Source organism: Phocoena sinus, chromosome 11 (genome assembly GCF_008692025.1).
Source record: "Phocoena sinus isolate mPhoSin1 chromosome 11, mPhoSin1.pri, whole genome shotgun sequence".
In the NCBI taxonomy this organism is placed as follows: domain Eukaryota; kingdom Metazoa; phylum Chordata; class Mammalia; order Artiodactyla; family Phocoenidae; genus Phocoena; species Phocoena sinus.
In genome coordinates this window covers 17,890,022-17,915,734 of record NC_045773.1, presented here as the reverse complement: position 1 = coordinate 17,915,734, position 25,713 = coordinate 17,890,022, and the positions used below count along the sequence as shown (strand labels likewise).

At 39.5% G+C, this 25,713-nt stretch overlaps 1 protein-coding gene across 1 annotated transcript in view; it reads right to left on the bottom strand.

Annotated features, from left to right (window-relative positions):
* SHQ1 (SHQ1, H/ACA ribonucleoprotein assembly factor) overlaps window positions 1–25,713 on the bottom strand; it is a 90,121-nt gene that overhangs the window by 34,695 nt on the left and 29,713 nt on the right. Inside the window, 4 exon segments of the mRNA XM_032650157.1 lie at window positions 2,043–2,163; window positions 19,616–19,739; window positions 22,142–22,195; window positions 24,449–24,603. Of these exon segments, the coding sequence (XP_032506048.1) occupies window positions 2,043–2,163; window positions 19,616–19,739; window positions 22,142–22,195; window positions 24,449–24,603 (454 nt within the window).

The window sequence follows — 25,713 nt, the reverse complement described above, 5'->3', positions numbered from 1 at the left end:
CATGGCCGCTGAGCCTGCGCGTCCGGAGCCTGTCCTCCGCAACGGGAGAGGCCACAACAGTGAGAGGCCCGCGTAACGCATTAAAAAAAAAAAAAAAAATTTAAAAAAATAAGGTGCTAGATTTCAGTAATAAACTGTATGGGAAAGAAATAAAATAGAAGGTGAAAAGTAAGGAAGAAATTAATTATGGAAATTATGGACATTCACCACAGTATTATTAATTCAGAGCCAAGAAAGTTCACAGTAAAGATGATACTGGAAAGTTCAATTATGCTGTGCTTGAAATATTAAGAATAAAATTAGAAAATTTGATTAAAATTAGGTTCTCTTACTTCAAGGGGGAGGGGAAAACAGTTGGGCTAGACTAGAGTTAAAACGTAACCCACCAAGTGAAAACACACAGCTTATTTAGGGATAGGAAAGTTACAGTCAAACTGGTAAAGGTGAACATTTTTTTTCCAAAGTAATTTGAAGAGTTCCTGCTGGTTTCTCTCTTCTACCTTGCTCGCAATACATTAACATCTTTTTTAAAATTACTATTATCATAACAATGACTAGAAACCTAAGAATGTCGTTTCATTTCCTGCAACTTGAAACCCAGGGGAAAAAATTTTTTTAAGTGAAAAAAAGTCCTATTAATCCCCACATCAACTTGAGGGTGTATACCCTTCTAGTTCAATGAAATACGATCTTCTCTCTAGTCAATAAAGAATGCCACAAATAGAGGAAGGAGGCATTCACAGAAATGGGATCCTAGCACAAACGTCGATGCTCATTACATGCTTATAAAATCCTCACCCTGAAAGAAAAAAAGAAAAACCTAAACCCTCACAAATAGGCTATTTCAATTTAATTTTATTATGAAAACAACAGGAAATGGCAGCAGGGTATTCGATAAGCTCAATTAGCAGGAGGATCAAATGAAGTGATGACATACCATCATGACCTCAGGGGTTAAAGATGCAATTTTCCATCTGGCGAAATCTAGATTTCCAACTCGAATGCTGACACCACCTGCTGTATGTTATTGGCGATATCTTGAGCAGTCCCTAGGCATTTTGCTTACAACAGGTAGAGCCTCAAGTTTTTTCCTTATTTCACTCTGCAATATAATTGCTTCCCCATCAACAGAAATCAAAAATAAATTCTATATAATGGTTCACTCAAAACAGGCATTAAACGCCATCCTAAAGCATTCATTTACTGATCACACTAATAGTAAAAATATCATGATCATTACTCTTCTAAGTCACAAATGATGTTGTGCCATCTTTTTCTCTAGCACCTAAGAATTATTCCAATCAAAGGCTCTCTTTGTATGTTCTCCATTAACAGTCTCTTGCTACTAAAATGGATATTTTGGGCACGTCTGATAAGAATCAGGTCTATAGAACACCCTTTACAAAATGAAAATTCACTGCATTTTTAAACTTGATATGCTTCCTTGAGTGAGGCAATGGCAAACAATTAAAAAATTTTTTACATACCAAGTTCAAGGAGGCTATTTGTAAATGTTCAGACCCTTAGATACATTTTATTAGGCCCTGAAGACTTTCGTTCTTCTACTCTGAATAAAGGATTCTGTAAGCCAGTGATTAACCAAAGAGGGCACAGCTCTCGTTGTGATTACATTTGATTAGGTTTGTATCCTGTGATGTTTACACATATGCCTGCACACACACTCACATTCACACCCCACTGTAATTAAACCACAGACACAGGTTCAGATAGACCAGTCTTGAGATTTCACTGAGGACAGTCAATAGCGTAACAGTGAAGAGTCACAACTGTCAGTTTTAACACATATTTTCCAGGCGGTACCAATTTTTTTCTAGGAAAATTAACCTTTTTGTCATCTGCACCTCCTCCCTAAGCAACTTCACCAAGTTCCTTGTGCTGATACAGGACTTCTCAAATGTTTGGTACCTGTACGGGTTTGTCCCTGATTAAAACTTATCCTCCAGGTTATTTCATGTGCTTCCTCCCAGGTAAGTAGGTGTTCCGGAAATGGGAGCATGTAAAATTCGTAACTGAAAACTTACTTGGCTTTCTGAATCCACACACAGTAGTCTGAGATGTAGAGATCGTTTAGAATGTAAGCTGGGTCATTTTCCTGAAAAATTTTGTGAATGTCCAGTAGGCACTTTAAAACTGCACTTTTACCTGAAGGAAATTGAAAAAAAATCAAATCAACCTCAAGGAAAAACATCTGGTTTTTTTTTAACTGAGAAATTCACACACTGAGGGGTAATATATTTATGGCAGCTCAGAGTTTTAATCATTTTTTGAATATTTTTCATATTCTTTTATTGCAAGAAATCGTATCAGTACTATTAAGTCCAAACCTCTTTATTTTTTTCCTTAAGAATTATGAAAAAATCTTTATATTCTATTGTTATAGCTGATTAATTGTGGTTACCTTAAAAATAACATAAAACATGAGTAGGTACATTAAATGACAGGGAGAGAAGCTTCCTAAGTAAATGAGTATTTAAATGCATCATAACTTTAGACAATGTTCTTCTATTTCAAGCTTTCAAAATACCATGGAAAATTATATTTTAGTTTTCAAATGTCTCTATTTCTTACATCAACATTTTTTGTCAAGGAATTATCTAGTACAAACTTAAATTTTTTCACCTTGAAGAACTGAAGAAAACTCAGACTGAAAACTAAAATATCATAGCCCTACTTCAAAAACAAGCTGACAAAATCACTTGGAAAAAAAGCCATCAAATACTGAAGTCTTGTTCAACCTAATTACTTCCTCCTGGTTGTTAAATGAACCTAATTTTAATCCAAACCCAAGCCTACAAAAGGAATCACACAACTCGACAACAATTCCCTAGGTGTTCCAAACTTCAAGACGGTCCCTGAAATTTATTAACCATCAGGCAAATTACTATATCTACAGTAGTACCACTTCCTTAGATCTGTGAAATACGGCATTTTCAGTTTCACTGTTTCATTCTTATCTTTATAGTCCTAAAACGTGAAAATGCTGTACATTGACTTCGTGAAGACACTGGATGTGCTTTCATCGACATTTCCCACTTGACTTTTAGATATGATAAAAGGACCGTGAGCTACCTAATGACCTCACAAGATGCCAAAATCGCTGCCACTAAATTTTTAACACAATTAACACTAGAAAGTGAGCTTCATAAGAGCAGGGACTTGTTTTATTTAGTCATTAATCCCCAATACCTAGAACAGAACCTTGAAGCAGTACATTTTCAATTGAAGTATTTTAAGGATGAATGAATGACCCGGTAATCACCTGCTTAAAGCCTCACAATTTCTTCCATCCCCTAGCCTCACACACCAAGCCCTGACGACTTTTCTCTGGAAATGCCTCTTGTAGCTGCCCTTTCCCCACCACTCCCCGACCACCCATCCTCACTCGTGCGGAGATTATAAATTCTTCCACATCCCTCGGACTCTCTCCCGCTGAGCCCTCTGACATTACATTTTGATGCACTGCTTTCATCAGGGCCCTCCCTGCGCTTGCTTTCAAGACTCTGTGGACTTGTCCGTGGCCCATTACTCAACTGCTTCCCCACACCTGGAAGGCCTTTTCCTCTCTGTTCCACCTGGAGGGATCCTAGCCTGCCTTCACAGTCCAGCTCAAGCCTTCATCCTGCAGGAAGCCCGGACTGACTTCCCTAATCGTCAGAGCTCTTACTAAACCCTGCAAAGGAGAGAAAGGGAAAGGAAACTCGGCTGATTCTCCTCATAACCTCCTTTGCTCACTTCACAGGAGAAACTGAGGCTCAAGGACCGTTAAGATACACTGCCATTGAGTGGAGGTCCCAGCATCCAAATTCTTAATTTACTGACTCCCGAAGCTACCCGCTATGCTACCCATGTGTTCTTGGGCCATTCGGTCTACATCACGTTTTTATTATTTGAGTTAAGCAGGTAGTAAGTTCAAAACAGGGGCCATGTTTTTTTCAAAAATTTTCACTATGTGGCTTCCTCATACGCAGAGGGGAGGAATGTCAATAAACGCTCCACTGCTCAACGGGTTAAAAGGAATACTTAGAAGGCCTAAAACTACACTTGGTTAAGTCAAGGTCTTTGTGTCTTATCAAAGTGGCCCAGGGCAACTACGTGTAACGAAGAGTGGGGATCCCCGCACGCCCCAGGCAGAGTCTGATGACAGGAGGAGAGAATACAATTAAAACTCACAAAACCGATGAAACCAAGTTAGCCGTGTTATCCAAACAGAAAAAAATCAAGGGAGAGCTAACTAAACTGAGAATTTTTGGAACAGTTTAAATTGCAACAAAGAAAAAATGTCAGGGCAAGGGTATGCCAATTTCTTACTCTCTCTCTCTCTCTCTCTCTCTCTCTCTCTCTCGCTTGTTTGTGGGGAGGGGGACAGGGGGGTTTATGACAACTACTAACTTAAAGTTTTAAAAGTCAGCCATAGGTCTTTAGCCAAAAAATAAACCATTCACTTGAAGCTTGTATAAGCTCCTCTATAGCGTGACGCCCCTGGATACTGCCTCTCGAGGACATGCCTTACTAACAGAAGTGGGTTAACAGAAAATCCAGGACTTGGAGCTGGGCCTCACAGCAAATAATTCAGTCAGTGAAGAAAAGGGGTAGGTATGCCAGCTTGGAGGGCGGTGTGAAAAGGAGCAGAGTGGGACTTAAAATAGGGTAGGTTTGGGGCACAACAGAAAAAGACCATTTAGGTGGAGCAGATGGTTCCAGGAGAAGAACAAAGGGAGTACACGGGCGAGCCTGGGAGAAGCCAGGCTGTGACAGAGAGCAGGAGATGAACGCAGTCAGGCAGGACTGTGGGGACAACACCTAAAGGCAGGTGTGCACGGCGGCGACAGAAGACCCTACACACCAGAGAGTTTTCTGAAAAGGAGTGTGGAATTAAGGTCACATATTTAATGAGAACCCATTGCAACCGTTACCTGATGAAATTAGAGGAGCTCTCTTCTATTGATACTTGCTAGATGGGATGCTGCCCGATTCATGAATCACTGAATAAAGCCAATTAAATCTTCAAATTAAAAAAAAATTCCTAGTTTCGTTTTGCAGACATGCCTAAAGTGAGGTTGTCCCTTGCTAAGGGCCACAGGCAAGTTGAAATCTTCCAGTTATCACAAAATAACAGCAATAATAATAATAGCAACACCCAAAGTAATCAAATTTAAAGTGAAGCTGCATTGTACTTACATGTTTTGATCCCTATTTTCTTAAAAAAAAAAAAAGACAAATACACATGGAAAAAACTCTTAAACATAAACACCCCCAAATGATATTAATAGTATTCGTCTCTGTAGTCACTGAACAAATGTGTGAGGACCTGGTGTGTGCCAGGCATCGTTTCACACATGGGATTACAGTTATTCTTCTTTAAACTTTCCCCTATTTTCAAAATTCTGCACAATAAACATTTATCTATTTAACAAAAAGTCAGACATTCCTGACTACATAGCTAACCCTTGAAATACTAACAAAGAATGTTAAAATTTTTAAATTCCTATTTCAATTTTCTTTACCTTGTATTTTTGCACAACTGAGAAGCAATATTTAGATCAGGTGATTCTAGAAAATCACACGCGAGGCACTTTTGAAAGAGAAAGTTACGCGTTCTTCAAAAGCTTGTGTTTTCATTCTCAAACTGTTTTCAGTGTGCTACGTGACAAGTAAGGTAAAAGAAAAGTAGGCTCCCGGCAGCTGACACTCTAGAACAAAAAGTACATTAAAACCATCCTGCCCCCAACATTGTGTACTGTTACCCCAAGGCCATACTTGACCTCGTGTGTTCCCACTAAATCACCATAGGTGACTACAGCATCAATAGATGATTACATTACAGCCAGGAAGCTCAGGAAGCATGCAGCTTTTTTTTTTTTTTTAAATAACATCTCTCTTGCACTGACTGCTCCTTCTCTCAGGTTGCCAACCACTTATCCAACAGCTATCAGCAAAGGAAAGAGCTGGCCCTCCTCCAGGCTGTCACACAGCCAGTGGTTAGAAGGGGACTCAGTGTACCTGCCTCCTGTGGGGCTGTATCCAGTCATGGGCTCGTCACACATCCCATGCGCCTGAAAAACTGCTCAGGCCTAAATCTGAGAGATTCATTTCTGCTCAAAGGCACTGCAGGAAAGTGACCATTGTTTGCCAGCTCACTGCCTGGTCCAGAGCAGGAAAAAGCAGGTACCTTGCACAGTAACCATGGTAACTATTTTCACCACAGAGATGCAATAACAGGCCTGTCCAAAGAGTTAGGGATTCTCTATGCTCAACCTCGTCCTCATTGAAGCCAACCCTATCCATGGAGCAAAGACTTCTGACACCAAGGTCTCTCCAAGAGAGTCTAAAACCAGTGAAGGCAGTTTAAAACTAGTAACCTGGCATATAAATGACAAGTGCCATGAACGTTTTACCTCAGGGAAAATGACTGTCTAATGACAACAGAGAAACATAGTAACAACATTAAAAAAAAAAAAGGATGATAGTAACAAGCAGGTAGGCAGTAAACAGTATTTAACACAGTCTCTGGCTACGCATTCTCCAGCTTTTCTTTAAAGGGAACGTAAACTAAGAACAATGCGCTTTCCTGTTCTGGACAGATGCGGCATCTCAGGTTAATATATCTTAAACCAGAGACGAGATTGAGCTGTTCTAAATTAGAATCCACTGGCTATTTGAAATCTTCCTATTAGCCGATGAGGTTTGGCCATAATCGCTCACTGACAGACCAAGCTCATGGTTGAAGGCTCTTAAGAAATGGCTCCCATCTCTAGGAGATTAAAAGGATAGTGGATGTTTCCACTGGCTAAAAGCCAGCATAGAAAAAAGATAATAAAAACTGCTAACTCTATATAGCAAGAGCTGAATTTCTTTTCAACTCTTGGTACATTATAGCAATGATATGGCTGTGGTTTTCAGGGAAGCTATTTCTGTCCTTGAAAGTCTGAGCCATACAAGACAAGAAGCCAAAAAGAGTAAAGGAAAAAGAGTGGTTATTCAAAACACCTGGAGGAAAGCACTACTTGGTCTTCATTTGTAAAATCATCTCAAAATGAAAGCCGACAGGGCTATCATGCTAAAATGCATAACTTAGCTGGGATTTTTGATGAGACCACATTATCAGGAGGGATAATTCATGAATTATTCTTAACATTAATTTTCAGAGATCATCTGACCATAAAAAGAGATGACAAAAGAACTGTGTCAAATTAATCCAAGTTAAGAGAATCGAAGTGTGGTAATTTGCTTCAATATCGGGCCCTGTTAGGAAGTAGCATAAAGTCCAGTCCCTAACAATTAACACAAACATGCGTTAAATTTAACTTTATGAAAGCTTCTCAGTCTGTTTAGTATTTTTATCCTCAACTTCCTCAGATGCCATTTAAGCTCTTACATGTTGGGGCTGTAATAAGAAACAAATACTGGAAGCCATGATAGTTGTCATTTTGAGCACAAATTCACAGCCCTAAATAAATTTTTAGATTCTTTTTTGTTATTAAAATTACATATACTGTCTGTATAGCCACAAACAAAATCAACACAAAGCAAACATACACTCTGTAAGTGTTCCCTCTGCCTGCAATGCACAAACCTCAACCCAAACCTAACTTACCATCCAGTCTCAAAATGAGCATGTACTTCCTTAGGAACTGGCTTCCCACTCACCCAACCCCTACCCCGACCCAAGCCGGTTTGAGTTGTTCCATAACGCCTGCCACACTGTCCCTTACGGTAGTTAATAGCTACCCACTTCCGCTGCACCAAGTACTCTCCACACACTGCATCATTTAACCCTTCTAAAGTTGGTGACCTCTTGCTCATTTCATACATGAGGAAACTGAGACTCAATGTAATGAAAGAGTTGGCCAAGATCACAGCTGGGAAGCAACAGTCAGGATGAAGACAGGTACATCTGCCTCCCAGCCACTGCGTAATATATAGCGTCACTATTTATCACATTGTGTGGCAACCTCCTTGACAGGAAAGAACACGGCTTCTCATCTGTCTTCCCGGGTCTAGAACAATGTCTGGCAAACTGTAGGATCCTGTTCAGTAAAGGCTGGCTGTTAATGTAGCCTGGCTCACACAGAACCTAAGTTTAAAAGCACCTGGTCAAATTGCTCAGTTAACACGTACTAGCTGTAACACCTTTGTGATCTGTACACTTAAGCCATGATGTCATGACAGATGTGGGCTATACAATGGGTTTGCCTCCCCTTTTTATTTCTATTCCCTGACAAGAAAAGGATGTAGCTGTGCCAACTTTCTTCTATCACCACACCATCAGAAGTTCAAATAATGAATTTAACCCAAGGCTGCTTTTTGCCTTTTCTGCTCTAACAGTCCCTGCCAGATTTGCTGCTTTGAAAGGACAGCTTGGACATTCACTCTATCCTCCTCCTTAAGTCACCTGTCAAAGCAGTAGTTGTGTCAGTTTAGAAATACATGGCCGGATGTCATCAAAATTACATAATGGCAGCATGACTAATTTTTCTTCAGACAGTTAAGAGTGAGGCATCCAAGTTCAAGGTAGAACATTAAAAAAGAAAATCCCGGGCTTCCCTGGTGGCGCAGTGGTTGAGAGTCCGCCTGCCGATGCAGGGGACACGGGTTCGTGCCCCGGTCTGGGAGGATCCCACATGCCGCGGAGCGGCTGGGCCCGTGAGCCATGGCCGCTGAGCCTGCGCGTCCGGAGCCTGTCCTCTGCAACGGGAGAGGCCACAACAGTGAGAGGCCCGCGTAACGCATAAAAAAAAAAAAAAAAAAAAAAAAAAAAAAATCCCATCTGTACAGTAAGTATAAAAGTAGAAAGGTTAAGAAGTTGAACATACACGGAAAAAAGCTCTTGGAACAGTTGCAACGTAGACCTGAATTAAAAACAAAAAAATCCATAAGCACCTAAAACTTCTTAATTCTGTGGATAAAATTTTATTTCGACTATTCCACCTTATGAATACAGCATGTATCTCAATGCCTGGGAGCTCAATTTAAAATAAATTCTTTGCATTGCTCCTTTAATTAAGACTATTATACTTCATTTTCCCAGGAGCTATTACTTAATATGAAAAGTTCTGACTTTTTTTTTTTTGGAATTAGCTTACTTTCCAGTTGGGAAAACTAAGACTGTACATGCAGTCAGAGAGAAGAAACATATAGGAAGAAAGACAACTGGATTCCTTAAATGGCTCACAAAGGGGAAAAACAAACCCAGTCCGACCAGACTTACGAGTCCCTTTTGGTGATGGGAAATACTGACCAGGTCAAGGTAAAAGGAAAAAAACCAAAGCCTTTCGACACCCTCACTGTATCACAGTTGAGAATGTCTGTGATGCCTGAATGGTTTACATACTGGGAGAACTGAGTTACGCTTCTTTACATTTTAATCAGTGTACTGGAAACAGAATCTAGTAAAGATGATTACATATCTCTATCTACATGTAAGTTTAATTTATATTAAAAAGTTACATAAAAACTTTGATTATGAAATTAAGGTCTTAGAATTCTAGTCTCAAAATTCTAAAAGGCTAAGGAAAGATCATTAAAAAGCTACACATAAATAATCTTGTGCAGTTCTTAGCTCATTTATTTACAAAGTAAAAATAACAATGGTAACTCTTGCACTGTGGAACAGCTGTACAGCCCAGAGTCCGCTTGCCTTGGTGTCATTTCTTAGCTGTTTGGTACTTAATCTGAATCTGTTTCCAGGTCTATAGATGGAGAGGGGAAATTCTTCAGAATTGCTGTGGGAATTGAGCGAGACAAGGACATGTAAGCACTTTACAGATGACAAGGGAAGGAGGACATCAGGTCATATGGGATCAAGGGTCCCGGGACTCCCCTGACTAGCTCCTACCCTTCTACCTGCAAAGCACGTGCCCACGTACTCCTTCCTCCTCCGCACCACTGCTGGCACCCCAGTCCAGACCCAGTACCTGTCCCCAAACTACTCGGCTTCAGGTAAGAATGGCAGTCTCCTCTGTTCTCCACACCTCGAATCTCACCCCCTGCAATGACTTGGTGCTTCTGCCAGATCAATGTGACTCCATGGGCCTGTCACAGACCCCAACGCCAGACTCTGCAGTGGTCCCTCACTGAATAAGACCTAGTCCCCTCAGAGGAAGACAAATCCTGTATGGTATCAGTTATATGTGACATCTAAATAATACAACAAACAAAAGACACACACTCACAGACAGAGAGAACAAACTAGTGGTTACCAGTGGGGAGAGGGAAGGGGGAGGGGCAAGATAGGGGTAGGGGAGCAAGAAGTACAAACTATTAGGTATCAAATAAGCTACAAGAATATATTGTACAACACGGGGAATATGGCCAATATTTTGTAATAACTGTAAATGGAACGTAACCTTTAAAAATTATAAAAAAAACAAAATCAGAGCCAGTCTCCTTAGGAAGCACTGCAGGCTCTCCACCGTGCTCCCCAACACACCACTCCCGCCTCTTCCTTCAACTCCCCTCACAGCCCAGGCCTCCAGACAAAGCAGAATATGTGTCATTTCTTAACGTGTAACTCTTTTCTTTTCCTCTCCCTGATTTTCTTTACTTTCTGCTTTCTCAGGAAATACCTTCCTCCACTTTTCTAAATCCTACACATTCTTGAAGTAATAAGGGCCATGCACCTCACGCATCAGGCTGTTTGCTTCTGCCCTGTCTAGCCCCTCCCCTCCCCCGTATCAAAAGCACCCTTTGGAGTCCAAGTGAGGAGGCATGGTACTGGAATCCGGGGACTCCTCCCCTCCACCCGGATCAGGCTAAGCTCAGGAGGGTAGCAATACAAAAGCAAGTAGAAAGAGAGGTAAGGGATCTGGGTTTTGTTCTGTTCTGCTTTTTTAAGGTTCCTGGTCATAGTCACTTAAGAGAATGCAGGACCTCTACCTCCTTCCCCACCTCATCTTGGAGCCCACACCAGGGGGAGACTGTGTCTCAAGCCGCGACGGAAGGAGCAGAGACCCGGTACAAGGCCTCACTGCAGCTGGAAACGGGCAGGACCAAGAGGGTGTGAGAAATCAGGCTGGCACTTAGCTTGCTCTAGAGTCGAAATCATAAACTGATGGCCCACGTAGGCTGACCTGGGTGCCCAGACATGCCATGGCTCTTATAGTATCACATTAAATCTTCACATCATTGTTCACATTCGAACTTTTGAGCAATTTTATATTAAAGATCATGACTTTCCACTTCTTTTTAAGTCCCTAAAGGTGGCAACTCTACATATCCACATGGCAACAACAGGCTACCTATGGAGCATGTATGTCTCCAGCTCACACAGGCCTCAATGCTCCCATGTTTCTTCAACTCTGCCACCCTCATTCATTCGCCTGCTTGGCCAAGCAGGCATCTCTGTTTCTCCTAATGTTGAAGGACCTACTCTAACAGGAACGAACTAGTTCAGGTCTGTCTCGTCTTGTGGGGAGGACAGAAACAGCTGACAGGATCCCCTTCAATACTGGCTACTACCTGGAACAGAAGGCAGCCAAAGACTTTGGCTCACTTGCAGAGGGTTCCCCTCCAATCCCGTACACAGCTGACCCTTGAACAACGAAGGGATTAATCCGCATGTAACTTATAGGCAGCCTCCGTATCTGGAGTTCCACCCCATCCACAGATTCAACCAACCACAGACACTGTAGCACTACAGTATTTCCTACGGAAAAAAATCCACCTAGGAGTGGACCTGCCTATGATCAAACCCACGTTGTTCGAGGGCCAACGTCAGGTATACCTATAGCAAGGGGAGGCACATTTTTTCTCTGAAGAGCCAGAGAGTAAATATTTTGCCTTTGCAGGCCACATAATCTGTTGCAACTACTCAACTCTGCCACTGTATCACAAAAGCAGCCATAAACAATACCCAAGTGAAGGAGGATGACTGTGTTCCAATACAGCTTTATTTCTGGGCACCAAAATTTGAAGTTCATGTAATTTAAATGTGTCATGAAATACTATTTTCCTTTTGATTTTTTTTCAACATTTGAAGATGTAAAAAGCATTTTTAACTCACAAGTCATACAGCACGGATTTGGCCTGTGGGTGGTAGTTAAGGTATTTTCTTAAGGGATTTTTCTCCTTTGTATATTACAAATCCTTATATTTTGTATACTATCTTTTGTCTTATCATTCCTGTTACACAATAAACTCAAGAGCCAAGGTCAAGTCATATATAGTCTCATAACTCTTTGATGATTCTCCTTTAATGCCTTGCACTGAGAAGGGATTTGATTTGTGTCTGTTGAATAAATATCTGCTTGCTTGTTACTTTTCAGTATTAATTCCTATTGAAAGAAACCCTAACTTGCAAAAATAGGATTCTTCCATGATTTCCATTTAACATATAAAGTATTATTCAACTTACTTCATTTAGGTCTCAGTATCACCATGCAACAGGACTTTCACTCATTAGGGTAAATAAAATGTTCTCTCTTTGTTCTCCCAAATTTGTCTTAAATATATACATTTTCCTGCCTTTATCTGCTTACTTCAAGAACGTAAACTTACAGTTACTTCCTTATAAAAAAATAGATCAATAAAAAAAATCTCTAAACTGACTTTAGATTTATTAAAAGAGGCACTAACCAGAGAAGTTTTTTTTAAAGCCATAATATCAAACCATGTAACTAACCTCCTGGGGGTTCTTTTACACCACTCAGCTCAGAAACTGCAGAAATTAACAAAAAATCTTATATAAATAGTACAGGAAATACAATGTAGATTTAAATTGGATATATGTATATGTATATGTGTATATATCTATATCTATCTATCTATATATATATATACACGCACACACATATATGTAAATATTTAAGAGATCAGCAGTGGATTTTGAGCCATCACTCACCCGTAAGATACTTTAAGTGTTTCTGGAGCAGAATAACCATAAGATCTTAATCATTTGCGGCAATTAAAAGGCACTTGTAAACCATACAGGAAATGCTGCTCCCTAGAGAGTATTTTAAGGGAACAAAGAATGTTTTATACAAATGTAATAACCCAGCGATTATGACGTGAGCAATCTAAAAAAATTTCAGAGGTTAACAATATTTAATGATTAACAGGATCCTTAGAGGAAACAAGTGTCTATGGAGTTGATGGGAATTTGATTTTGCTCCCTTTAATGTTTATCCACATACACAGCATCCTTCCACACAAAAGTGTACGTATAAACCCGCAAATGCTCTGAGGGTAAATAATACAGATAGATACCAAGAAGGTTCCAATTTAAGACCGGGAACCCAGATTTAGGCTCTGATGAAGAGGTGTGAGTAAAAGAAATCTGCTTTGCCTGGTGGAAGAAACCCAGGAGAGTGAGGCCAAAGACTGGCACATGGGGACCTCCCAGCAGAGTCCTACTCTTTCCCACACACGTTCCAGCTGCAGCTCCCACGCACCAGGGCTCAGAAGCCCCTCCTTTCTTAGGTTAGCTGGTATGCAAGTAAGCAGTCAGCAAAAGCAGGTACCAAAAGTACTTCAATATTTGATCTGAATTCCACGCTACTGAAATTTCCTGAAAGCACTACAGTTGTTCCATTCTTTGAGACATTTTGTGATGGGGAATTGACTAGGAAATGAAAAGTTCGAGCCCAATTTAGAATGAAGACGAAAACAGAAAGAATTATCATCTCCTGGCTGGGGAGCAGGGAATTAAGTGATCATATTAGGGAAGCAGAGAAATCAGTTCTGGAGACCAGCTGACTCAGGTAGGAAAAGAACTGTCAACTAGTTTTAGAGGCTGCAGAGCAAATCTCAGGGTCAGAGAGCCTATAACTCGCAAGTTTCACTGATGAAATCATGCTCCTCTATGAACTGCCTCATGCCCCGCACTCACAATATTTAGAACACTTCTCCTACTCCTATGTCCAATACTACCCACCCTTCAAGTGCCAATTCAAATCTCATGTCCCAAATGAAGCTTCCTCTGATCCCCAATGAAATGTCACCTCTCCCTGTTTTGAACTACTTAGCTGGCATTTCGTGTAAGGTGCTCACCACTGCCTACCCTGTATTTTACATTTGTGATGGACATCCTAGCTCCCCTACTCACGCAGGTGCTCCCAAACACAGTACAGGAATCTAATTCAGCTTTCTGCTGCTCTTCGTACGTACAGGGTGCTTTGTACATAATAAATAGCTTTTTAGTAGGTACTGACAAAATACCTACTGAATGAGTAAATAGATGGACGCATCAACCAATGTACAAGTACTTCAGAGCAACAGGAAATTGAGGAGCTGATAATCTGAAGTCAAATAAGGCAGAAGCTCCCCTCTGTAGGAGGTTCAATGTCTTACGTGACTTAAAGCTCAGCCAATTTTCCTGGCTTTATGTTTTCGCCCGCTGTATTTCTGCTTTGAGCTACTTATTACGAATGTAATTTTTTTTTTTTTTAAACCTGGTAGCTGTGTTATTCCAGGGCCCCCATTAGAATTTTAAGTTCTCTGAGTGCGAGTCGCATCCTTCCTGCTCGCTCCTGGATCTTCAGACCCAGCTCAGCATCTTCACATGGCAAGTGCTCAACCAACACTTGTTGAATAACCCCCAAAATCATTTTACATAATGCACTTGAGGAAAAACTAAAAGGTCTAATGGTTCCTTAAAATGTCCCTAATAGAGAAGCCACAAAAATGAAATACAGATGAATGTCAACACCGAAAACTCCTAGTGATTTCATCTTCTAGTTTTCAAGTTAGAGTAATCCTTACAATTCAATTAAAAAGCAGCATTTGGACTTTTGACTAAATAGAATTCAAACACTAAAAACAAACTCATCTTCCAGGTTGCGTGAGGACTCAGAGCTCACACAACATACTGGCCATAGCTCAGTTTCTTGAACTATCATTTTCCTTAAAGGAAAAGATCAGCCCCCAAGTCCTGTGCTGTGGTTCTTTTCTTTCACATTGATTGTGTTATTACAACTATCTACAGAGGAGGTTAGTAAAGCAGTCATTTCTGAAAAATTGATTATTGAGCCCAGTGAGACTAATATGTAAGGGTTATTAATTGTATGAAGTAATGCCAGTTTTTACTTGGTAACAATAACTAATCTCCAGAAGCCTGTTTCTTAGGTTATGGTCTGCCATGCAGCCACTAGGCATCAGACCCCAAATGTTCATGGAAAGGCAGGTTTCTGGTTAGCCCTAAAAACAAAACAGAACCAGAAATAATAATAATACTACCTTCAAATGTGTGTTTTCATTAGCCAAAAAAATTTATACAACTGTCTGAACAAAAAGTATAGCATTTTCTACAAAACGGTGAATAAATTTAAAACACAGATGTATAGGGGTTAAGAGTCCAGACTTAAATAAATAAACAAAGATCACAACATGTACAAAGAGAGACCACAGGACGGTGAACCCCCAAGTACTCATCACCCAGCTTCAACAAGTACCAACTCGTGGCCAGCCTTGTTTCCTCCACACCCTGCCCACTTTCCCCCGACCCACTGTGGATTATTGTGAAGTGAATCCTGGCTTCATATAATTTCCTTTACTATAACTATGTCAACACTTCAAAGGGCACAGACTTTGAGTCAGACAGACCAGGCGTCCAGTCCAGGCTCCACCAACTCCTAGCTGGGTAATCCTGGGCAAGTAGAGTGAACTTCCTTGAGCTTGTCTTCTATCTGCAAAATGGAGACAGAAATCCCGACTTCTCAGGAAGACAGTGTGGATGAAATGAGGAACTGAGCCTAGCGCTGGCACACAGAAAGGAGTCAACAGGGCGCTGCAGCTAGAATGCCTACTGTGCTAGCACGTTAAGGCAGGACTCTCTCTGACTCACTTCCAATAAGGCTCACAAAGGACAAAAGAGATATCGAGTGTTCCCATATAGTAACAAGACATGCTAAAACCCTCTGTGCTAAGCTTGTAGAGACACTAACCAAAAACTGATTTATGACCCCTTAGAACAATATTCACCTCTGGGAATTTAAGTGTAAAGAGGTCCAGAAAGTCTCTTCGGATAAGGTCGCTGGAGCGCTATGGGGTTTCTACCACCACTCTGGAGGGAGAGGAGAAGGTACCTTCCTACCACCTTAAACCCCCAAGAGAAAGGAGGTTTTGTGGGGGAACCCTGAAGAACGGAACCTACCTGGCCCGGAAGCTGTGGGGATATAAAGCCTGGTGTCTGACCCGAACCTGATCACAGGCCCCCAGGGAGAAGCAGGAAGGAACAGCCCGCGGCCGAGTGGAGGGCAGATCTGGAAGCAAGCAGTGCTGTGCAGCAGGGCAACGGGCCCCTCGCCACTGCTGGCTTCCCAACCTGACGCAGGCCCGAGCTGGGGAAGGCAAGATTTATTTTTTTAATCAAGTTCAAAGGAAACACTTTGAGTACTGAAATCAGACTCCTCTTATAATCTAAAGCAATAGAAAAAGTTACAGAATATCATATATTATAGGATATACGTGTGTGATGTGATATTTATAGGATACATATTCCATCCAGAAACAATCAAAGAAAGACTCCACAGAATGAGCTCAAAGCGGGGAACGGGGAGAAAAAATTAAGTTTTTCCCCTTTTACCCCTTGAAGTTTAGCCCTTTCAATCTAACAGTTACATTATATGTTCAACAGCGGCACAAGAGTATAAAAGAAGAGTAAAGAATCCCTTTAGAAAGCTGAATGAAACGTAGACAGGAGTACAAACGGTAAGTTGTATAAACAACGTATAATCAAATACTAAACTATGTCACTTCTAAAGAGAATAAAATTTCTTAAAACATATTAGAAAAGCTGCTCTCTTTTGATTCCTTTTGTTCATTGATTTTTCAGTGAGTAACAGCACCTAAGTGATGCTTCCATGAAGGATTCTTCCCACTCTTCCCCAAAGAATGGAACAAGGAGGAGGAAGTGAAAATTGCTAGAGACAGGAACAGATAGAAAAATGGGGTTGATCATGTGCCCCAAGAATATCAATTCAGGGAGAGCAATTCCACATGCAAGGCCCTATGTTAAGCACTAAAATAACACTTACAGGGACAAAGTAGGTTTTCTGGCCTTGCAGGAATTTGAGCAAGACATACGGTAACGATGAGAGATGAATGTACAGTCTTCCGGGGTGGGGAAGGTACAGCAGAGAGAATGTAAAATTGAAAATAGCCAAAGGCCCAGTAAAGAATCTTTGTAAAGGCCTCTGTGAAGTCACGAAAAGCAAATTCATGGCTGTTTAAAAACTTAGCTCTCTTGGGCTTCCCTGGTGGCGCAGTGGTTGAGAGTCCGCCTGCCGATGCAGGGGACGTGGGTTCGTGCCCGATTCGGGAGGATCCCACATGCCGCGGAGCGGCTGGGCCCGTGAGCCATGGCCGCTGAGCCTGCGCTCCGCAACGGGAGAGGCCACAACAGTGAGAGGCCCGCGTACCGCAAAAAAAAAAAAAAAAAAAAAAAAAAAAAAAACTTAGCTCTCAGTCAATCTTCTGTGGATTCTGACACCAGCCTTCCTTCATTGGTTCTGGAAGCGTGTTTCACTTGAGGTTGGTATTTCTTCTGGGGCAAGACTTATTTATTACTTTCAACTATGGAAGCACTATACTGACCTTTATAATAAAAGTGTGATCACTCTTCTGAATTATAAGTAGGCACGAATTCATTCTTGGAAAACATTAAAAACTAAACCAGAGCTACCTGCACTTAAATTATAAGGTGTCTAAACAACTGAGACTCTTCCATGGCATTAAAGGCATCCCAGTGTCACCCACCTGTATGAACAAAGGTTTCAATCCTCATCCAGAACTTGCCATCCCCTTAGCTTATGGTGTGAACTCTAGACAATCCAGCTCTCTGTTTCAGCACTAACGAGCCACAACCTAAATTAGCCACAGAACATACTGTGAATGATTTATAGAGGGTTGGTATTCATTTTCAGCGTGCTACCTCAGGTTTTTCTGTTGCTATTACAACACAGCTGATAAGCCTATTTTATGTCAGATAGATAATGATGGAAAGTTAAGTCTAAAGTTTCAATTTCAACATACTAAAACTCTGAGTAATTGACTACAGTGTAAGTCAAGGCAATCAAATTTATTTTGGGTTATGAATCACAGCACTGCTTACTTTTCAAATAAAAATGCAGAGAACTAGATTATTTCCCAGAATGAAAAGTAACTAGTAAGAGGGTGTGTGTGCAGGCGTGTGTGTGCACGCACACGCACATGGGGGTTTTGCCAGTTTTCCATCTCGAAGCCACGATATAACAAGATAATCACCAACTGCATTCTCACTGTTTAAATCTATGAATGATGCGCAGATAATCTAGCATGACTTAAACAAGAAATTAACTGTGATGTAACTCAAGTTCAACAGTCGTTTACAGTAGATTAATTTTTCAAGGTAATTTTTGCAGTTCAAAACATATCCTGGACAGAAGGCAAGAAGAAAGAACATGCAAAAACAAAAACAACCAAAGCAGTTTGTTTCCCACTGTTAAGACAGATTCCTCAAAGGTAGTAGCTCTGCTATCCTATAATCAACAATCCTTTAAAATAAAATATGGCCAGTCTGAACCAACAGGATTAATAAAAAAGTATCTTCCATTTAACCATGATTCACTTTTACAATTATTATCTACTTTGAAAGAATCTACTTCAAAGATGACGTTTTCCCCCAGAGCAAGAAGACTATAGGTTACACAGAAGTCAAAGAAAAACCGAGATAAACCTCCAGGAGGGACAAAACGTTAGAGATGTGATTCTTCCCATTAAGCCAATGAAGTCACCTAGATATAAAGGAAAGAACTTCTTCCTTTCTTTCTCCTTCTTATCCTCAAGTCTGAAAACTAAACCCCCAGAAGCATTTTTATCTAAGGACAAAGAAATAAGACTCGGAGGAAAAATACAAGAAACGACCATAAAGTACAGCAAGTGACTTTCGAATAAATGTGCCAGAATTAAGACATGCAAATGGATGTTGCCCCTTCAAAGTCATTACCTTGGAAACTATATACTTAATCCAATGATGCTGTTATAGGCACTTCGGAATTTGTTTCAGAGCTTAGAATTTGCCACATCCTTAAAAATAGCAAATATCTGTCTTTTCGGGTTTGATATAGCAATAGTCAAAAGTCCTCGGAGTAGCTGTGCTTTCTTTGCGAAACCTTTCCTGATCTCCCAAGTCCAGGTTCCATGCCCCCTCCTATGATCACTCTCCTTCCCCCAGCAGAGAACTTTTCACTCAATGTTGGAATTGCTTACTTACTTACCATCCGTCACCCTGGCAAAACCATAAACTTCATAGGAGCAGGGAACTTATTTATTATTATACTCACAATCCTAGAATAATGCCTAGAAAATTATAGGCACCTGAATGACACAGAAATACTGCACGTTACAATCTACTATAACACAAGATGGTTTGGAAAACTGTCTCTATTTACCCTCCCCACTCCTCTCTGAAAAGAGTACCATACTTCTCTGTGTGATTATACACCTATATGGAGGGACTATTACTTTATACAATACCTGGGAGGAAAAGGGGCTGGATGGGATGATTTTCATTACTTCTTTTTGTATGGGAAAAAAAAAAGCAAAAATCATGATTATATCCTCACAGACTAAAAGTGTTTAACTTTTCACTCTCAAATTTGCAAGCATAATAACATCTTACCTAGTTGCAACACCTTTATAGTGTCTCTGTAGGCTTGCATCACCAGCTTGAAATGGCGGTAAAGTGGATAGCACAAAACTCTTCTTCCAAAAGACACCAGGATTTCATGAACATTAGTCCAAGTCTGTGAAGTATCATTTAAATGAGTAATCGTTTCCATATTACACAAAACAAAAGCACACAATGAAATGTAAAACTATTCTCAATTAAAAACTAAGTTTGGATCAACATGAAGCCAAGTGGAAGACAAATACAAAGCCATGAAGTGAGACTCTTTCTGTAAACCTTACAATAAAATTTTTATCTCAGTCTTTGTAATTTCTCATACTTTATCAACGTATCACAAATGCTCCTTAGAAATCACATACGTAGCAGGAAAGTTTTAAAAAGTCTTTTAAGAATTACCAATATGAATGTAAAACACATGGCACTAACAAAATACAGATGCACATAAAAGACATTTCTAAATGATATATGTTTCATGTTTTTGTCTTTTAGGACCATTCGAGATAATGCAGATGAAAAATATAGAACTCTTTAGTGAAGTGTGTTCTCAGTTCCCCCTTCCCCCTCTTTTGATTTTTTGTGGTTTTTTTTGGGTTTTTTTGCTTTAGGCATGAGTAATACATGGTATTTACTTCAGTAATTTGCTTTCACTTTTCAAAGAGAAAACTACTCATTTCTGGAAAAAAGGCTTTATCCTGAATGGTAATGGTTAATGGTAATGATACCACTAACAATGCAAAACTTACCAAAAACACTAAACAAAGGCAATTTTCCACAAAATTGTTTTTTAATTCGGTTTTGATTTAAAATGCATTAAAAATGTAACCCACATATAAAAATTAAAATATAAAATTAAAAGTAAGGGAGTACATATCACTTCCATGTATTTTCATCCTTAACAAATGAGTGATCTGATTATGAATACTGAGTACCCAACAGAGGATACTTTATATCTAAAAAGGAATGATGAATTTCTAAAAAATTCTGGCAAAAAACTAAACATTTATAGAAGTTCGACAGAGCTAGTTACATGTCTGGCAATTCTAAGTTATCTCAAAAGCAATAAAAATGTCAAAATAAAATCATAAATAGGTGGATCTCTTCATGCAGACTTTTATAACTAAACTATGAAATTATCTAGTCCCCAACTACTTTGTTTTCAATATTGGAATAATCAATGCAATTATTACGAAAGCCAGCTTCTCCATTATATGCTGATTATGGAAATATGCAGAACTCAAGGGAAGTCTGGAGAACAGCACTTCTCCATCTTAAATATGCATATGAACTCCTGGAGATCTTGCTAAAGATTCTAACTCAGAGGGTCTGGAATGGGATTCTGACTCTCCATCAAGCTCCCAGCAGAGGACACTGGTCAAGCTGTTGGTTCATGGACATTCACGAATAGCAAGATTCTTTGCTAAAGTTAAGTGCTTCAGTTCCTGTTTACATGTTATCTATTATTTGAATAAAGCGATGCCATGAAACAACTTTGATTTTCCAACTTAAAATGTACACTGTCTAGGATTCAAACTGGAAAAAAAACAGAAACAAAACTAGTTGCCTTAATAGATGATGCAATGATCAACTGTTTAAATAAACACTGCTTTAAAGCTTCTGCTTTGATGGACAACAGTGTGTTCAAAACTAGTAAATTTATTTATTTTATTTTTTAAAATATTTATTTATTTATTTTGGCTGCACCGGGTCTTAGTTGCAGCATGCAGACTCTTAGCTGTGGCACGCGGACTTCGTAGTTGCGGCATACGAACTCTTAGTTGTGGCATGCATGCAGGATCTAGTTCTCTGACCAGGGATTGAACCCAGGCCCCCTGCATTGGGAGCGCGGAGTCTTACCCACTGGACCACCAGGGAAGTCCCCAAACTAGTAAATTTAAAGATAACATTCTTTGCTATATTTGGTGAGCCCTACACAACTATTTTCTACAAAATAGATATAAAAGCAATTATTACTCTATTATAAGAGTTATCAGATGTAAACATACTAAGTGTAGGACCTAGGATAAGTTATTTAAGCTATATGATCTATGTTTCCTCATCTGTAAAATACCAATAATTCTATCTCACACACTTCAATAGAAAGGAATAGGTGAAGTAATATACACAAAAGCTTTATTAGCACAGCTTCTGGTGGTAAGTGACACTTAACAGTAGTATCACCTAGGTTTTCTGCCCATCTTTGAGCTCTGAGCCCCAATATATGCTGACTTACATACATGCCTCAAACTCAACCCAACATCTTCCTGCAACGGACAGTATACCCATTCCTTCTCCAAACTTCCAAGATACCCTACAGCTGGCCTTATTAGTGTACTATGATTAAAGTAAACGTAACAAATAAAATCAGTTTTATTAAAAAGATGGAAAAAAACTTTGTACAATAAAGCTATCACTTTTAAAAAGTTAAGGAATTGCTTGAATTACCCCAAATGAGCTAATAACAACAAAAAAATAACTCTGAACAAACAAAATCTAAACAACTGCAACTGACAATCATACCTCAAACCAGCAGAGTGTTGGACTCAGTTTTCTGATATTCCACGCGGATTCAACCTTTATTTGTTTTGAAGAAAAGAACAGTGTCACATTAGAGGTAAAGTCATTCAAAACTAAAGCAAATATATCCACTTATTCAACTAGTATATAAATAGTATTGACATATGTAAAACCTAAGAAGCATCTATGACTGCAGGAAAATAATGGCTTTACTGATGTCAAGGAGATCAAAGGCAAGTTTCGGTCTACTTTGGAAATTTATAAAGTAAAGCTGTTGCACTGATAAGAGTACCAGAACACAAGAACACATAAGCAAGGACTTTGAAACTAAAGCAAAGCAACGCGTGCTCACTTTCTGTCCTTCTCAACTAGGTTACCTGCCTCCCAAATATGCTATAAATAATCTACCAAAAGACTCAAAGATAATGTTGAAGTGCTCTTTCTGGCACTTAGATAGCTGCTCAAGAATCTGGCCTTTCAGAGAATGCCTGTGAGAATAAGTGCATTCTAGAGAAGATTCTGAAGTTGCAAGACTTCATGATTTCAAATATGTGAATCCAAGAATCAAATCAAAAATGCGAAGTTATATCGTGCATAACTAAACACTCTCATCTTCTCAAGCAATATGAAGCACTTTTTTGTCAAAGAAAACATTTTCGCTGATTATGGTATTCTAAAAAGATGAGCGGAAACAAAATCCATTTTCAGTCATAGTATGCCCTTGTTACACTCATTAATATTCATTTTGGAGACAAATCCAAATCTCAAAAGTCACCTTTGAAATTTTCAGAATCCCAGCAGCAAAACGTTTGGCCCATATCAAATCCTTATCCTAACACTATGCTCATGCTATGATGGTGAGTGAGAAAAGCAGGTTAAATAATAGTATATACATTATAACCCAAAGTAAATACACATACACAACAAAAGAAGCCTAGGAGAGAAACATCACCTTGTAAGTGTGGCTACCTCCGATGGCTGAGATGACAGGAAATCTTAATTATTTTCTTCCTATGTGTATTTTTCTTTACAATGATATGAATTATTTGTGTAATTTAAAAAGAGGGAGGGGGAGGGGCATGATGGGGCAGGAGATTAACAGGTACAAACTACTATGTATAAAATAAATATAAAAAGATAGTGTACAGCACAGGGAAATATGGCCAATATTTTATAACTTGAAATGGAATAAAATGTATAAAAATACTGAATCACTATGTTGTAAACCTGAAACACTGTAAATCAACTTTTACTGCAATTGAAAAAATTTTTTAATAAAATAAATAAATGAAAAACAGGGAAGCATATGCACAGCTCAAAAATAATCCCTTGAGCAAAGACGACTATATACAGATGCAGGGACACATTAACTGGAAAGTTTTTTTGTTTTGTTTTGTTTTGTTTTCCAGCCTTGTTTTAAATGTATGCAATCAGTGACATAGGTGAGAAAGAAGTTAACTCTTCATTTACAAAATCAAGTGTGGTTTAAGAAGAGATACAGTATAGTCTATATTTTTTAAAAAAGATCATTTAAGAAACAACATACTTTACAAAAGGATTTACTTTTACAATAGGATTTCACCGAATACCAAAAAGATACAATCCAGGTTTTTAAAATCTGATTTATATATAATTTTTCAGAAGTACACACACTATTTAAATTGAGGGCTTCCCTGGTGGCGCAGTAGTTGAGAGTCTGCCTGCCGATGCAGGGGACGCGGGTTTGTGCCCCGGTCCGGGAAGATCCCACGTGCCGCGGAGCGGCTGGGCCCGTGAGCCATGGCCGCTGAGCCTGTGTGTCCGGAGCCTGTGCTCCACAACGGGAGAGGCCACAATTGTGAGAGGCCCACGTACCGCAAAAAAAAAAAAAAAATTGAGGAACACCTGCAGATAAACGCGTCACATTCCTTTCTTTATAAAATACTATACCTTACATCTGTTAATGGACAGGTCGGAGAAAGACTAGAAATGGTTATAGTAAAGTTTACCCCTTGCCAATGTCAAGTGTCATGTAGCAACAGCCCTCTCATTTGGTCAGTTCATCTCCTAAAAGAGATGAGAGCTCAGGATATCCTTTTTCTCTACCCTCAGCTTTACTTCCATACTCTGCTATTTGGCAGAGACTAAAGCCAAGAGAGAAGAAAAAAAGACCAAATAAAAACATTATTGGTACCCATCACCAGCACACCTGTGCACCTCCGCCCAGAGCGTCACTAAGTAACTAATCACGACTGGTCTCACTCATGACATTAATACAGTTTACTCCATACAACAGTCTATGCCAACCTGCACAGACACACATGCACTTACATTCTTCTCTCCTTCGGTGACACGAGTTTCATAGCAATATGCCAGAAGGATATCAATCAAACTGTAGTACACTTGACGACAGGCTCTCTTGTCCAGCAGGTAAGATTTATTGACAAATTTCCGCAGCTGATATTTCTCTTCTTCAGAAAAAGACACTAGAATAAAATGCATTTAAAAATTAGTTCCATTACGTGCTGTAAAACCCTCATTGCACAAGATCCGTCAAAATTATAACTTGGATTACAGAAGCTGAAATAAAAAGCTATTTAACTCTGGACATAGAAACAACTTTTTAACTAGACGTCACAGTTTTATTAAGAGTTATGTATTTGCTTAAATCCTAGTAGAGCTAAAAAAAAAAAGAAAAAAATGTCTAAACAATATCTATTCCTTATTTCCAGACCCCCCCCCCAGCCCCTGATCTTTTCCCGCTACACTGTTCTGTACTCAAGGCAGCTAAATGACAGAGTTATTGACTCTAAGATAATTACATTTTGACAACGGAAAACATATAAAAGCTAAATGAAACACTCTGTAAATATTCATTATCTACTGTGAAAGTGCTATACAAAGAAACGGAAATATTCCCATGTATTAGTCAATTTTAAGGGCATCGCATTTTTTAAATATTATTTACACAGAGAAACAAAGTTTTATGTAAATCTGCAAATGTGACCATACCACACATATCAGACTTGTGGGAAGAGGAAGTTTCCTTTTCTCCTTTTGCTTGGCACCCTGTTTCCATCCTTATCAACTGCCTCCCCTATGTTAAAAAGATCTAGTATATATCACTTCATATTTTTCTTTACAACCAGACACAAAAATGTGTATACAAGCGAGTTGATACTGTCCCCCCCACCCAGAGAATTAGATTTTTTTTTTCCATCTAGCCTATCTCACTCAACAATACCTCTAGGAAATCCCCCCAAGTCACTTGATACTTAGCTAATTTTGTAAAGGAGTAGAATACTCCATGGTGTAGCATGCTCTATCCAACCACTCCCCCTACTGATGGGCATTCACTCTGCTTCCAGCTTTATGTCACTTCTAATAATGCTGCAATAAATGTTATATCATATGTCACTGGATACTGGAGGCTTTAGATTTACTGGGTCAAAAAGTTTATCTGTTTTTAAGAGATACTTTATTTAAGGGCTACAACTCTCCTTTCTAATGGTCATGGATAGAAGTTCCCTTTCCTACACATATATCTTGCCCACTCCCAGCAATAAATGCTTTTTAAAAAATCATTTCCAGGGGAC